Source organism: Rhagoletis pomonella, unplaced genomic scaffold, assembly GCF_013731165.1.
Source record: "Rhagoletis pomonella isolate Grant_MI unplaced genomic scaffold, Rhpom_1.0 Rhpom_scaffold_01326, whole genome shotgun sequence".
Lineage (NCBI taxonomy): Eukaryota > Metazoa > Arthropoda > Insecta > Diptera > Tephritidae > Rhagoletis > Rhagoletis pomonella.
The window spans coordinates 6,041-23,546 of record NW_023459880.1 but is presented as its reverse complement, the minus strand read 5'-3'; the positions used below and the strand labels follow the sequence as shown (position 1 = coordinate 23,546).

The following is a 17,506-nucleotide window of genomic DNA, read 5'->3' as shown; positions in this document are numbered from 1 at the left end:
TTTGTATTATTATTTATAAAATATCTTACGAATTTTATCGGTTTTAGTTGTTCAAATAAAAGAGTTTTACAGTAAAATCCCATATCTGAACAATCAGATGTATGGAAGATATATGTTGTAGTCATCCGATCCTTGTTATTTTCACTGTAAGTATTCTGTTGATAATGAGTGAAAATGGTGCGAAATTTCATGTTCCTAGCTGCATAAATGGAGGAGATATGATAAAAGACCTCATATCTGAACAATCAGTTGTATGGGGGCTGCAGGTTATAGTGACCCGATCTTCGTTATTTTTACTGTAAGTCTTCTGCTGATAATGAGTGAAAACAGCGCGAAATTTCATGGTCCTAGCTACATAAATGGATGAATTATAACGAAAAATCTCATATCTGAACAATCAGTTGTATGGGAGCTATAGGTTATAGTTATCCGATCTTTTTACTTTTCACTGTAAGTTTTCTGTTGATAATTATTGAAAACAGTGCGGAATTTCCTGTTCCCAGCTATATAAATGGAGGAGTTATAACGAAAAATTTTATATCTGAACTATCAGTTGTATGGGAGCTATAGGTTATAGTGACCCGATCTTTGTAATTTTCACTGTAAGCATTCTGTTGATAATGGGTGCAAGTGCTGCAATTTCATGTTCGTAGCTGCATAAATGGAGAAGTTATAACGAAAAATCTCATATCTGAACAATCAGTTGTATGGGACCTATATGTTATAGTGGTCCGATTCTGCCGGTTCCGACAAATGATTAATACATTATAAAAATACACCCACCTACCAAATTTGATCCGGATATCTCGAAAACTGAGAGACTAGATTGCATACAAACAGACGGACAGACGGACAGACGGACATGGATAAATCAACTCAGCTCGACGTTCTGATCATATAAGTATACATTTTAATGGGTCTATCTCTTTTTGTTCTGGTACTTACAAACATCGGACCAAAGTTATAATACCATTTCATGCTCATGAAAGGTATAAAAATACGTAGGAATGACAGCATAATAGACATTATGGGTGTTGAAGGTTCTTAGAACTATAAAATGTAGTTCTTATTATTTTGTGTTTGAATCGTAGCGAACTCACGTAAACACGAATCGTAGAAAAATACACCAATTTTTCCTATGGGCATTTTTTGTCAATTTGCTACACAAAATGTGGCAAGCGTGTGCTAAAATTACGAAGAAAAACAATCAACAGCCGAGCATGATGTTACTTTGGTGAAATCTGCAAGCAGACTGAATCGAAATTCGCTGCTTTGCTTCTGTATACGTATATGAACTGCGGCGCTGGCGTTGCTCGCGAGTAAAATTGCCCAGCTCTGATGTACAAGCAGCGCTGCGTTCAAACCAAAGAAACACTGTACATCGTGTACAGGGTTGCCACTTTGGTAAATTGTAACCAAAATTGGTAGAAAAAATTTGGGTTGGTAAAAAGGTAAATTTTTTCTCATTTTGGTAGATTTTTGATGAACTTTCCGTTCCCGATTTATTTTTCGTAGTTATCTTTAAATATATTATAAATTTCTTTGCATACTTTTTATATAATTACATACGTATAAATGTATATCGATATAAGGCGAACATATCGCGCTCCATTCAAAACTAATTTTTCTGGAATCCCGAGGAGCTTTAGATTGCCTAAATATTTTAAATGAATATTTAAATATAAAAAAAATTTACAGGTATGTATGTTATTATGCACTATGATTGTTCACAAAAAAAAAATTAAAGCAACGCCATTTTTTATCAATAAAAAAAAATAAAAAAAATCAAAGGGAATTTTAAGCAGCACATTGTTTGCTATACTTAAATAACATTTGCTTTAAAACTCCTTACCTTAAATTGTTCTAAAAATTCAGAGTAAAAAATTCGAAATTTAGACGAAAATTTTTGGAATTTTTCTGTATGTTGTTAGTTAAAGCAATAAACAATTTTTACTCGAAAAATATTGCGAATATTAAAAAAAGTCACGTTTTTGAGTCACTGTATTTGTCTATAATAACTGGAGTTGAAGTTTTCAAATAATGAAGTTTCATTGTTGCCTTTAGTTTCATCACTTCCGCTTTTGGTTGAAGGAAACTGAGAATATGCCAATAATATGACTCAAATACTATAGTTTTAATTAAAATAAATAAAAAAATAAGAAAACTATAGTTTTTATTAAAATGATTATAAAAAATTATTGGTAGATATTTCCCACATTTGGTAGATTTTTTTCAAGTGGATGGTAAATATTTTTTTTCGTCAATGGCAACCCTGATCGCGTATTACGTTTGGAAACTGTTTTTTTTTTACTTCAACATGCTGCTTGCTGCGATATGGGCACATGCTCACCGTAAGCGGCTTGGTGTGGCATTCATACATACATTGATCTTCAGCTTTTCCTTTATTTTATAAAGATGAAGTTCGTGAAAAAAAGTTGACGCTGCGCGGCAGAAATATAATTTTACATCGCTGTAGTAGCATGCAGAATAAATAATAATAATAATAATAATAATAATAATAATAATAATAATAATAATAATACTAATAATAATAATAATATTAATAATAATAACAATAATAATAATAATAGATTGGCGCTGGCCAGCTGAAGGCAAAACCTATGCAGAGGTGCTGGGAACGATACGCGGTAAGCTCCAACCCGAGAAGACGGAGACCGTAATTCGATCTGTTCGGAAAACCCGCGAAGGCGGCGTGCTCATCGAAATGGAGCGCTGTGGCAACCACACAGCATTTAAGGAAAATGTGTGCACTGCCATTGGCCAGCTTGGAGACGCCCGTATTCTCACTAGACGTTTACGTCTAGAAGTTCTGGGCATGGACTGCCTAACCACGGCCCCAGAAGTGGAGAACGCTATACGCGGGGAGTTAGGAGACAAGATGAATGGCCAACTTCGCGTCTCTCTCCTCGCTGTAAACTCGCGAGAACAAAGAATGGCCGTGGTGGAAATCGATGAACTGCCAGGCCGGACTCTTATTGAAAAGGGGAAGCTGCGAGTAGGTTGGATTATCTGCCGCGTCCGAGAGCGCGCGGATGTCCAAAGGTGTTTCCGCTGTCTGGGGTATGGCCACAAAAAGGCGGCATGCAAAGGCCCAGACAGAAGCAGTTCATGCTGGAAATGTGGTCAGCAGGGCCACATAGCCTCTGCGTGTAAAGAAAGCCCAAGCTGCTACCTGTGCTCGGCAGGAGATGGACAGAAAAATTCCCATCACCTGCCCGGGTCGGGAGCGTGCAAGGCCTTCAGGGATGCCCTTGCTGAGGCTAAGACAAAGCTTGGGAGAATATGATTAACTTTATACAAGGCAATATGAACAGGAGTAGGGTAGCTGATGACCTGCTGGACCAATTGGTTCTTGAACAAAGAGCAGACGCTGTCATCATCAGTGAACCCTATAGAACAAAAGAAACCTGGCATGTTGACCAATCAGGCTCGGCCGCGATATGGATTGCTAACCCCAACCATCGCGCAGAGAGGAGCGGGGTAGGACGCTGCTACATCTGGGTTAAAATGGCGCAAATCACTGTGGTGAGCTGCTACCTGTCTCCAAACGACACAGTCCCTGTCTTCAGGGGAAAGCTCGAAGAACTTGAAGACGAATTGCGCGATATAACCGGCCACATAATTGTTGCTGGAGATTTCAACGCAAGAGGCGTGGAATGGGGTATGCCCCAAACAAACACCAGGGGAAGACTGGTCCTTGAAATGGCAGCCCGCATTGGCCTGACCATCCTCAACACCGGAACGACCCCTACATATCGAAGGCCGGGTTTTGGATACTCTATCCCCGACATAACCCTGGTCTCAGAAAGCCTTCTCCGAAGGGCTGACGGATGGAGAGTGATGGAAGACCTGAGTGGTAGCGACCACAACTACATCACCTTCCAAGTCACTGACATCACGCGAGGGCAAACACGTAGTATCCCTCGCAGGAAACCAGGATGGAACCCGTCTAGGGTCGATGTTCGCAAGTTCGATACGTCACTCCTAGCAGATTCCCAAGGCATTTCACCCACAACGGGAGAGATCCACAACAGGGAGTCTTGTACTAAGCTGGTCGAAGGAACTATGCGCTGCATTCACCGGGCATGCAAAGCCTCAATGCCACAGAGGAGAGCATGGTCAGGTAAAAAGCAGGTATACTGGTGGAATGACCGAATTGCTGAGCTGCGAAGGGCCTGCCATAGAATGCGGAGACTCGCAACGCGCGCTCGTGGTAGACCCGAGGCGCTGACCAGAGCAGCAGCCTACAAAAGCGCAAAGAAAGCACTTGGGGCCGAGATACAGAAGAGCAAACGGAACTGCTGGAAAGCGCTATGCGACGAAGTGGATCGCGATCCCTGGGGCCAGGGATACAAAATAGTGATGAAAAAGTTCCATACATCATCACAGGCGATGGATGAGGCCCGAGTTAAGAATATAGTGGATGCGCTATTTCCCACACACCCACTAAGAGCCGACACAGTGTTCGTCGAGGAGCAAGCCGAGGCACCACTGTTTTCGACAGACGAGCTGAAGCTAGCCCTGCGAAGCATGAAAGCCGGCAAGGCTCCAGGCCCAGATGGCATACCAGCGGAGGCAATCAGGTTAGCAGCGGAAACGAGCCCTGATCTTCTGCTTAACATGTACAACAGCTGCCTTAGGGCCCGGGTTTTCCCAAGCCAATGGAAGAAGGCGAGACTGGTGCTTATACCCAAGGGCAAAGGGGACCCAAACTCTCCTTCATCCTTCCGGCCACTCTGCATGCTAGACACAGCAGGCAAAATGATGGAGAGTCTGCTCAAAATACGCTTGACGTCAGCCATAGAAAGCGAGGGAGGCCTTTCACCCCGACAACATGGCTTCAGGAAGGGACACTCAACTATAGGAGCAATTGGCGAAGTAGTCGAGGCGGTACATAAGGCCGAAGAAGCCTGCCACCAGGCACGGCCAATAGTGCTGCTAGTCACACTGGACGTCAAGAACGCCTTCAACTCGGCAAGATGGGACGATATGCTGGAGGCCTTGGAACGGTCATTCAAGGTTCCAACATACTTGCTAGATATGATCCGGGACTACCTCAGAGACCGTTGGCTTTTGTACGACACAACACAAGGTCAGAGAAAGAGACGTATAACCGGCGGAGCGGCACAGGGGTCTGTACTTGGCCCGGACCTCTGGAACGCCACGTATGACAGTCTGTTGCGCACGGAAATGCCGAAGAGCGCCTTCCTTGTCGCCTTCGCGGACGACGTGGCCGCCGTCATAACAGCAAGAAATGTCCAGCTAGCACAGCTCAAGCTAAACCAGGTCATGCGCAACGTCAGTGGATGGATGAGCGATCACGGTCTGCAATTGGCTACAGCCAAAACGGAGATCGTGCTCCTCACCAGGAAACGGATCCCAACAATTATAAATATAATGGTCGGACCTCAACCCGTGACGACTTCTAGGTCTACAAAATACCTAGGGGTGAAGCTGGACAGCAAACTCACATTCTGGGAACACATCCATGGAGTATGTGAAAAAGCTGCGCAGAGCACGGCGGCTCTAAGCCGGCTGATGGCAAACGTGGGCGGCCCGAAGCCATGCCGCAGGAAGCTTCTGATGACAGCGGTCCAATCGGTGCTCCTGTACGGGGCAGAAATATGGGCTGACGCATTGAAAGTCAAAAAATACCGGGTTCAAATGTCTTCGGTACAGCGCAGAGGGGCACTACGCATTGCTTCTGCATACCGTACAGTGTCCGCGGACGCGGTTCTAGTTATTTCTGGCGTCATGCCAATTGAGCTACTTGCTTACGAGCGAAAAGAGATTTACAATCTCAGTGCCGAGATAGGTCGAGCAGCTGCCGCGGCAAGGGCGCGCGAGCAACTGATCCAGCAGTGGCAACAAAACTGGAACGCGAGCACAAAAGGTCGATGGACACACTCCCTGATAGCCGACCTTCAAACATGGCTGAACAGACCACATGGGGAAGTCGATTTCTACCTGACGCAATTCCTCACCGGTCATGGTTACTTCCGAGAATATCTTCATAGAATGGGAAGGGTGGACTCACCGTTCTGTCACTACTGTGGAAACGTCGAAGATAACGTGTACCACACATTCTTCACCTGCGAACACTTCTTGATTTCGCGCAGAATGTTGGAAGAAAGACACGGAGACATTACTCCGGACAACATAGTTGGGATAATGATTTCCAGCGCAGAAAAGTGGGAAGCAGTTGCGAGATACGTGAAATTCGTACTCCGCTGCAAACGAGAGGACGGTTGTCTACTGAGGACACCCGAATGAAACGCCCCTACAAAAGAGCAGCCCCAAGGCTCTAACAGCGCGCTCCTGCATCTGAAGACATGCAGAATTGCGGTGCCAGATGCGGGATTCTTGCGCGGGCGGTGGGAGTTTGGGTTTTAGTGGGTAGCCCAACACGCTTCGGTGGGAGTCCCACACTCGGGGAAGGTAGTATAGAGACTAGCGCCCCCGGCCAGTGCATAAAGCATTTCCCTCTCCTACGAAAAAAAAATAATAAATTATAATAAATATATTAGATTGGCGCTTACACATATGTTAGTGTTTGGCCGAGCTTCTCCTCCGACTTGTGGCGTGCGCCTTGATGTTGTTACACAAAGCGGAGGGACCTACAGTTTTATGCCGACTCCGAACGGCGATTGCACTTTTATGAGAAGCTGTTTTTCATGGCAGAAATACACTCGGAGGTTTGCCATTGCCTGCCGAGGGACGACCGCTGTTAAGAAAAAAATCTTTTTCTATATTTTTTGTGATGTTGCAGAGTAAATAACACAAAGAAATAAACAATTGGGTATTATTACTGAAAGTCTCCTGAAGAGAACCAGAGTTTTCCGATCGAAAAATATTGATTTTCAAGAATTCTATACCATTTCTACGAAAAATTTTATTTTTCACATATAAATATACATGCAAAACTTTGAGCGCATTGAGCGACCTCTAAATATTTTTTGATATCAAAATAAAAAATAGGGATATACTTTTTTCGACATAGAACAATCCTTAGGGGTGAGAGCATTACAATTCCGACTTTACTGTTTTTGGACCACCCTAATGTACATACATATTTACTAGGGTTCCAATGGCCGGCCAGATGAATTATGGATACTAATAAAGGCAAAATTCTTCCCCATTTGAGTTTCAATATGGTTTCTCCTTAACTTTGATGCAAAATTACTCACGAGGCGTCGCGAAGCACGCCGGGTATTTGCTTGTTTATCAATAAATGTAATTAAAACCATGATACAAAAAAAGAAGGTAGTTTCACTTTGAAATTTTTTTACATAAACTGTGCACATACACTGTGGTGGCAGTGATACTCGAGCAATTTACGAAAAGTATAATCGTCATAACTTTTCGTAAATTGCTCGAGTATCACTGCCACCATAAAAAATTATTGTTTTGGAAATTTTATTATTTTTTAAAGGAATTTTTTATGCATTAAAAAATAACAACACGCAAGGTAAAATTACTTAATTCATCGTATTATCATAGCTGTTAATAAGTGAGTATTACTTTAAAATACCTTTAATTACCTTACCGCAAAAAAATTTGGCATTAAATATATGCAGTGTTCCATGAGATATTATTATAGATAGTAGGATGTGGCTTTAATTTGGATCCTTTGTAGAGGACATATGAATAAAGGAATAGTTAAAAAGTAGCTTATCGTCAATGAAAGCACTATGGAAGCACAGACTTAGAGGGAGGTAAAAAAATTTACAAATTCTTAGAGCTCCTTGTTATAGGTTATAGACAGATAAACTACTCGCTCTACTGCTGCTGGTGCAGCGTTTCGCTTAGATTGGGCACATCCGTCCCGAGGCTGAAAATTTTCCGCCGAAAAGTGGTTGGAACAAGCAAACAACACCTTGGTGAAGTTACCATGCACGTGTCCATCCCGAAATATGCAGCTAATCGTATTAAATAATGATGAAAACAATTGCATGTAGAAATAGATGTGCAATTAATAGGAGTATTTTACTTGCCTTCCGTTTTATAACTAATTTTAGAAATAAACCACTAAAAGCTCGCTATAAAATGATGCTCAAAATATATTCCTTTAAATTATTTTGGAATAATTTTTTTGAAGTAAAAAACACTTTTTAGTTTCTTCATAGAATATGTCAGCTTCAATTTAAAAGAAAACGTCAAAAGCACAGTTTACGTCAAATGGGAGCAATGGCGGATAAGAAGTGAAATTACCTTTAAATATTTGTATCATGCTTAAAACAACAACAAAGTACGTTCGCTCTACTGGGTATTTAGCAAGTTCAATCAGTGATCGCTGTTCAGCTTAAATACGTTTACGTGTGTATGTATGTGGCACATCACAGTCACGTCACTCATACACATTTCGTTTGCGTTTGTGTGCTCGTGTTTGATCTGACCCTGCAAAAAGTGGGACTAAGTTAAGTACTAGTACAGGACCACACTACTTTGTAACCAACACTAGTAACCAAAATGGTCCAAATATATGTAAAAAATATGGTCACATTAACATTGCGATGTCATTGGACCTGACTACCTCTGGTCTAATGCTGCATAACATGGGACCACTTCTGGTCCACCACTGCATAGCATGGGACCACCTAGACAACTACTCGTTTTGGACCATGGCACATTCGGCTACCGAATCACATTGACGATCGGCCACGAAGAGGTGGTGTTCAACACATATATCAGTTTTTTACGTTTGAAGTGGTCCAGGTCAGCATAACAAGTTACTAGTATGCAACCTGGTCGTTTTGCTCATACTTTAAAACTATGACCCAGTGGATCACCTGGTCCTCAAATTTTTGCAGGGGATGTACAGAATTTTCGCAAAGGTATGAGCTGTATTTGGCGACCAAATAGGATTATGCTTGTATCACAGAATATACCAGGGACCGTAACCATTATGATTTTTATAATAAAAATCAAATTTTAATCGTTATGTTGTGACTTGTATTTTTTCGATCATTTTTAATCGTTATTTTATGATTTTTATTTTTTAGATCATTTTTAATCGTTATACTATGATTTTTATTTTTTCGATAATTTTTAATCGTTATTTTATGATTTTTATTTTTTCGATCATCTTTAATCGTTATATTATGATTTTTATTTTTTCGATCATTTTTAATCGTTATACTATGATTTTAATTTTTTCGATCAAAAATAGCAGTTATTCTTAGTTTTTTAATGTGTAAACCGAATGTGCACAGATTTGACTTAAAAAACAGTTTTACAAGGCATGCATATGTACACTAGGATGGTCCAAAAACAGTAAAGCCGGAGTTGTAATGCTCTCACCCCCTAGGATTGTTCTATATCGAAAAAAGTATACCCCTATTTTTATACCTTTCATGAGCATGAAATGGTATTACAACTTTGGTCCGATGTTTGTAAGTACCACAATTAGAAGAGATAGACCCATTGAAATGTATACTTAAATGATCAGAACGTCGAGCTGCGTCGATTTAGCCATGTCGAACTATTGAATTAAGGCTTTCCAACCTCATCCTATTTCGAATCTTAGTTTTTGTTGAATTCATTACGGAAAAACGCGCTCAACAAAGCATGTGAGTGCGGCAAGGATAATAATATGAATTTACTTATATTTCCAAACCTTTTATTGCCTCTTGGTCCGATGTTTGTAAGTACCACAATTAGAAGAGATAGACCCATTGAAATGTATACTTAAATGATCAGAACGTCGAGCTTCGTCGATTTAGCCATGTCAGTCTGTCCGTCTGTTTGTATGCAATCTAGTCTCTCAGTTTTCGAGATATCCGGATAAAATTTAGTAGGTGGGTGTATTTCTATAATGCACTAATCATTTGTCGGAACTGGAATAATCGGACCACTATAACATATAGCTCCCATACAACTGATTGTTCAGATATGAGATTTTTCGCTATAACTCCTCCAGTTAAGCAGTTAGGAACACGAAATTTTGCAATACTTTCGCCCATTATCAACAGAATACTTACAGTGAAAATTACAAAGATCGGGTCACTATAATCTATAGCTCCCATACAACTGATTTTTCAGATGTAAGATTTTTCGTTATAACTCCTCCATTTAAGTAGCTAGGAACATGAAATTTTGCACTGTTTTACTCATTATGAAAAGAATACTTACAGTGAAAATGGCGAAGATCGGGTCACTATAACATATATCTCCCATACAACTGATTGTTCAGTGTTATGTACCGGTGTAAGGCAAAAGACGTGCTCTTTATTACAAGCTTAATTAGCAACTGCCTTTATTTAATGAGATGAACTCCATACGAATATAAGTCAATAGATATATAAAGATAAGTCAATAGGTATAGGCATATGATTGTTAATAGGTATAGATAAACATAAGGGTGCGATTGCATAGGGCAACACATAACACGCCTCTCTCAAAAAAAAAATTGCTTTATTTTTATATTTAAATATAAACATACTTTGAAGTACAATAACATTTACATAGTTTTATTAATTCAAATAGCAATTATTAATTCAAATTAAAATTTTTTTTTTTTTTTTTTTTATAATTGTGATTTTGTGATTACTAATTCATTATTAGCTCACAACTTGTACATTCTAAAACTTATATCTAACATCATTGTTTCGTGGACGTAATGACCTAGGTTCATGAGTATTTTCATTACCACTTGACATATTGTCCAAATTATTTTCATTCTCATTACATTCAGTTCCATGCAGAGATTCAGAAGATACGTTATTTTCCTCAGCAACCGCCGATTCAACTACTTCAGGTCTTCTGGGTTCCTCATCCGGCAACTCAATATCAATGCCCGGTTCTGACGCTCTTTTAATTTGATCAGTATGTCTTTTAATTAATCGATTGTTATGATCAAATATACAATTATAAGACCGTGGACCAATTTGAGATTGAACTGTCGCAGGAGACCAACTTGCTTTGTTAGGATTTTTGTAATCTCTGATGTATACTTTATCTCCTGAACTAAACTCTACAGATCTTTTTCCAGGATAATTTTTTTTACTATTTTCTTGACTATGTATTATATTTTCTTTAATTTTAGGTGGTTTGACAAAATCAAATCGAGTTTTTATAAATCTACCTAAAAAGAGCTTAGCTGGTGACTCGTTTGTAGTACAATGTTTTGTTACTCGATAATCCATTAAAAATCTATTCAGATATATATCGAAATTTTCTGCGTTGCCGCTGCTGAAGTTTGCCATTAAAGATTTCTTTAAAGTTTTTATAAAATTTTCAACCTGACCATTCGTTGATGGTTGTCCCGGCGAAGTAAGTACGTGTTTGATATTGTTAAATTTTAAAAAAATTTTGATTTCCTCAGATACAAAATAACGACCGTTGTCACTAACAATTGTGTTGACAATGCCGAAGCGGCAGAACGTTTCGCGAAGTTTTGATATAACAAAGTTAGAAGTCATGTCTTTAGTTTTAAAAACTTCAACCCATTTCGAATAAGCATCTATGAGTACTAACAACTGAAAACCTTTTATAGGCCCCGCGAAATCTATGTGTATTCTACTCCAAACTGAGTCAGCCGGCTCCCATGGAATTAATACACTTTTGTTAGGACTCGGAAAAAGCTCCTGACATGAAATGCATTGCCTAATTAAATTTTCTATGTCATTATCAATTTTTGGCCACCATACATATGATCTTGCCAGGGCTTTTGTTTTTACGACCCCTAAATGTGAGTCATGTAGCTGCTCCAGTAAGTACTTTCGCAATTTAGATGGTACTACTGCTCTGTAACCCCATAGCAAACACTCTTGGTCTACAGTTAGCTCAGTGCTTTTGTTAACAAATGGAGCAAACTCACTGCCTTTCAGGTTTTGCATTGTCCCCATTGTCACAGCAGTACATACTTTTGATAAAATCGGATCTCTACGTGTTTCACGCACTATATCTTTGAAATTAATGCTAAGAGCGTTTTCCGCTTTGATATGGCATATGTATGATTTTTCTTCATAATTTTGTTCAAAGTCATGCTGTGGAAGTCGTGACAAATTATCAGCTTCATTTAATGATCCTTTTATATATTCAATTTTATAATTGAAACCAGATAATATGAATGCCCATCGTTGCATTCTTGCTGCAGCCATCAAAGGAAGTCCCTTGTTTTCCCCAAATATTGATAAAAGTGGCTTATGGTCCGTGCGCAACACGAAATTATGTCCAACTAAATATTGTTTTAGTTTGGTTATTGAAAAGATTATAGCAAGTGCCTCTTTTTCTAATGTGCTATAGTTCTTTTCACTTTTTGACAGGGCTCTTGATACATATGCAATAGGCTTTACGCTTCCGTCTTGAAATTTATGAGACAAAATTCCCGCGACTGCATTGTTAGATGCATCCGTCGTAAGGACTATAGGGATTTCAGGGTTAAAATGAACGAGAACTGAATCAGAAGTGATATCCCTCTTAATATTTTCGTATGTGTCTTGACATTCACGAGACCAATTAAACTTTTCATCTTTTTGTAAGAGCTTGTACAAAGGTGCCATCTTTTCGGCAAAATTTTGTACAAATTTTGAGTAATAATTTACGTGCCCAACAAATGCTCGTAACTCAGAAACATTTTTGGGTATAGGTGCCTGCAAAACAGACGAAATTCTTTCTGTTGTCTTACTCAAACCATCTTTATCAATTTTGAATCCAAGATAGGACACTTGTGCTTTAAAAAATTCGCATTTCGAAACATTTAAACGTAAACCTGCACTTTGCAGTTTACACAAGACTGATCTTAAATTTCGAACGTGTTCGGCTAAGTCTTTGCCTGAAACTGTGATGTCGTCTTGATATACTACTACAAAGGGTACATTTCGCAACAAATTTTCCATAGTTTTCTGGAAAATTGCTGCTGCCGGCTTAACCCCGAACGGCAAACGTTTCATTTTAAAACAACCTATGTGAGTAGACCAGGTACACAATCGTTGCGAGTCCTCGTCTAATACAAGTTGGCTGTAAGCATTGGAAAGATCAAGTTTTGTGAACAATTGACCCCCTTGTAAAGATGCGAAAATGTCCTCTATCAGCGGTAAAGGATAATGAAAATCAATGAGGTGTTTGTTGATGGTAACTTTATAATCCCCACAAATTCGTAAATCACCATTGGGTTTAAGTATTGGTACCAAAGGTGTTCCCCAATCCGCATTATCTACCGGCTCTAAAACATCCATATTTATTAATTCTCGTAAGTTGATTTCGACTTTTTTCTTCCAAGCTAAAGGAACCGATCTCGGTTTAAAAAATATAGGGTTTGATTGTTTAGAAATTTGTAAGGAGACCTTACCTAGTTTGTATGTACCAAGCTCATTTTTAAAAACTTCGCTATAATCGCGTTTTAAACTACTTGTAATATCCTCAATATTACACTTTAAATCAATAGCTTTCACGGTTTGCACTAAATCAAAATTAAATAATCTTAAAAAATCACAACCAAGCAAGGGCATATTGTTTGTGTCCGTAACTACGACATTCAATTTTCTTATGGTACCATTATATTCAATAGTTGCTAAATATTCACCCATGACTTGTATTGCATTTCCGCCATAATCGACATAAGGTAATGAGCACTTAGTTAGACTTACATTTTTGTTTAATTTTTCAAATAACGTTATTGATATTAAGCTGCAGGGTGAACCAGAGTCGCAAGCTACTTTCATTTGTCGGCCATCCAATTTTACTGAGAGATAATAATAAGCCGCTGAATTTCCACTTGAAATGCTGTAAATACAAAAGTTTTGATTATTAGAATTTTCATTGTTGTTATTCTGATTGATATTATCTGATACATAATTTACACTTTTATTTTTATCTCTGCATGTACTCGCCAAGTGACCAACTTTCTTGCAAATATTGCATCTGCTTTCTTTATATCTGCATTCATTTGACTGGTGATTGCGCCAGCCGCAATGTTTGCATGTATTGCCTTTATTCTGCTGCTTATTCTTATTGCTGTTGTTGTTCTTGTGGCTCTTGCTATTGTTGCTTGATGACTTCGAATTTTGCATTTTCTTGTTGCCTGCTTTGGACTTGTTGATGTAATTTACGCTAGTGTTGTCTTCTGATTTATTAGAGAGTTTCATTTCCATGATTAAAGCTTTGCGGAGAGCTTCATCTAGCTTGAGCTTTTCATCTTCTTCGCATAATTTCTCAAATATTTTGTCAGGTAAACCCATTATAAAACGATCAAGTAGGAAAGCCTCAAGATTCGTGCCAAATTTGCAGTTGAGAGCAAGCTTTTTTGTTCTTGCATACCATTCAGAGACGGTTTCACTGTCTTCCTTCTTTGCACTATAAAATAGCTTTCTCTCGCGAAAAATTATCATAGGTGGAGTGTAGTATGTGTGTAGCATTTCACATAATGCTTTAAATGTTTTGCTCACCGGAGATTCTGGACTACACAAACTATGCAATACTGCATACGGTGCAGCGCCAATGGATTTTAGCAAGATGGCTTTTTTTATATTGTCATCTGAGCAATTAATTTCGCAAAAGTGGATCTCAAGTTTCTCTTTCCATAATTGCCATGCCTCATTTTGCGGCGAAAATTGTTGTACGTTTGTGGCTTGGTAAACGGTAACGGCATTATTCTCAATTGGTGGTGTCATTTTGACCTTCAATTACAATAGCAAAATTGCTTCACTGTTACTTGTATTTTGTTGCTTATTTAAAGTACCTTTACTTTGGTATGATACAATAGTTTTTTCGTGTAGTTACACTTATTTGTATTTTATTATTTATTTAAAAATACCTTTAACTTTGGTTTTTAATAGTTTTGCGTATTTGCTTTTGTGTTTTAAACAAATTTTTATTAAGACTCAAACGTAGTCTTTTACTTTCAATTTACACCATTAAATGTTTCTTTTGGCACATATGTATGTATTTATTTCGTATTTACGAATTTAATATGTGCATTTAATCTTTCGTATTTACGAATTTAATGCACTTAACCAATTTTTTTTTTGTTTTGCAAATAAGTTTAATTATGTATGTATGTACACTACATTAATTTGCACACGTTTGGTTGACAGACACGTCGCCAATGAGAATATCGCAAAATCTGGTATCTGAACAATCAGTGGTATAGGAGATAAAGCTTATACAGCATAGATTTTCTCAGTAGACTGTGTAAATTCATCGGTTTTAGCTTTCCATATAAAGGAGTTTCACAGTAAAACCCCATATCTGAACAATCAGTTTATGGGGGTAATAAAAAGGTTATAGTGACCCGATATTTGTTCATTTCACTGTAAACTTTCTGTTGACAATGAGTGAAAATATTGCGAAATTTCATGTTTCTAGCTGCATGAAGGGAGAAGTTATAAAAAGAAATCTCATATCTAAACAATCAGTTATATGTAGGCTATAGGTTATAGCGACCCGATCTTCGCCATTTTTATTGTAATTATTCTTTTGATACTGGATGGAAATATTGCGAAATTTCATGTGCCTATCTACATAAATGGAGGAGTTATAACGAAAATTCTCATAACTGAACAATCAGTTGTATTGGAGATATATGTTATAGTGACCCGATCTTTGCTATTTTCACTGTAAGTATTCTGTTAATATTGAGTGAAAAGAGTGCGAAATTTCATATTCCTAGCTGCATAAATGGAGAAGTTATAAAAAAAAAATCTCATATCTGAACAATCAGTTATATGGAGGCTAAATGTTATAGCCACCCGATCTTCGCCATTTTCACTGTAAGTATTATTTTAATAATGAATGAAAACAGTGCAGAATTTTATGTTCCTATCTACATAAATGGAGGAGTTATAACGAAAAATCTTTTATCAGAACAATCAGTTGTATGGGAGCTATAGATTATAGTGACCGATCTTTGTAATTTTCACTGTAAGTATTCTGTTGATAATGGGTGGAAGGATTGCAAAATTTCATGTTCCTAACTGCTTAAATGGAGGAGTTATAGCGAAAAATCTCATATCTGAACAATCAGTTGTATGGGAGCTATATGTTATAGTGGTTTCTCTTCTAATTGTGGTACTTACAAACATCGGACCAACGTTATAATACCATTTCATGCTCATGAAAGGTATAAAAATAGGGGTATACTTTTTTCGATATAGAACAATCATAGGGGGTGAGAGCATTACAATTCCGACTTTACTGTGTACATAAGCATGCCTTGTAAAACTGTTTTTTAAGTTAAATCTGTGCACATTCAGTTTACACATTAAAAAACCAAGAATAACTTCTATTTTTGATCGAAAAAATTAAAATCATAGTATAACGATTAAAAATGATCGAAAAAATAAAAATCATAAAATAACGATTAAAAATGATCGAAAAAATAAAATTCATAAAGTAACGATTAAAAATGATCGAAAAAATAAAATTCATAAAGTAACGATTAAAAACGAACGAAAAAAAAAATCATAGTATAACGATTAAAAATGATCGAAAAAATAAAAATCACGAAATAACGATGAAAAATTATCGAAAAAATAAAAATCAAAGAATAACGATAATTTTTGATTGAAAAAATATAAATCACAAAATAACGATTATACAATAAGTTTTAAATAAAAAATCCTTCATGATAACGATTATTTTCGGTCCCTGGAATAAACAGTATACAGAAGACGCATGTCGACTATCCAACCAATTTGAATTTATGGCACGAGCGGTGAGGCAAGTAAGGGTATCACAAGCGGCGCTGCCTCTCTTACTTTAGCAGTATTTTCACTTGGCTGACGCTGTTAATTCCATCGTCCAGATTGTTAAAAAAAGCGCAATTTCTGAAAAAAATCGCCAAAAATCGCCAATTTTAGTTTAAATAAAACTCATGAAATCGATTTAACAAATCTTTTATTTTAAAAATGATTGTTATAATATAGTTTTCAAACCCGAAAACGAATATAATACCTTCAGAGGGTAATAATAAATAACACAAATCACTTATATAATAGTATAGTGTTTCAACACATTTTGCAATAGGACTGCGCAATTATTAAATTTATTATAACTGGTATTAATTCATTAATCGCTTGGCGCTAAAAATTAAATAAAAACCTATAAAAAGGCGAGATCAGCTATTTCCACAATTTCTTAAAAATCACCAAATCAAATATGTCCGCTATAGTGTCTGAATGATTTACATTTCTGTTGGTGTCATATATTGAGCTATTCAAATTTGATAGCATACTGTTTGATATCGGAAACGTTTTGCGGCAGAAACTGTTAGCCTTCATATAACACATTATTCGAACTATTGAATTAAGGCTTTCCAACCTCATCCTATTTCGAATCTTAGTTTTTGTTGAATTCATTACTGAAAAACGCGCTCAACAAAGCATGTGAGTGCGGCAAGGATAATAATATGAATTTACTTATATTTCCAAACCTTTTATTGCCTCTTGCGTTTTTCACTCCGTAAGCAAGTATCCAAAACTCCTCAGAGTCGGATGGAATGGTTCTGAGAAAAGTTATTCCAAGGGAAAGTTAAAAGATTTAAATA

At 37.6% G+C, this 17,506-nt stretch overlaps 1 protein-coding gene across 1 annotated transcript; it reads right to left on the bottom strand.

Moving 5' to 3' along the window:
* Positions 1 to 11,885: 11,885 nt before the first annotated feature.
* Positions 11,886 to 14,633, bottom strand: LOC118752218 (uncharacterized protein K02A2.6-like; the record flags this gene model as incomplete). The annotated part of the gene is made up of 3 exons (XM_036487070.1): positions 13,313 to 14,633; positions 12,567 to 13,243; positions 11,886 to 12,008 (listed from the first exon to the last, which is right to left on the bottom strand). Coding segments are annotated over exons 1-3 (2,121 nt in total), but the record flags the coding sequence as incomplete, so codon positions are not given.
* Positions 14,634 to 17,506: the final 2,873 nt, after the last annotated feature.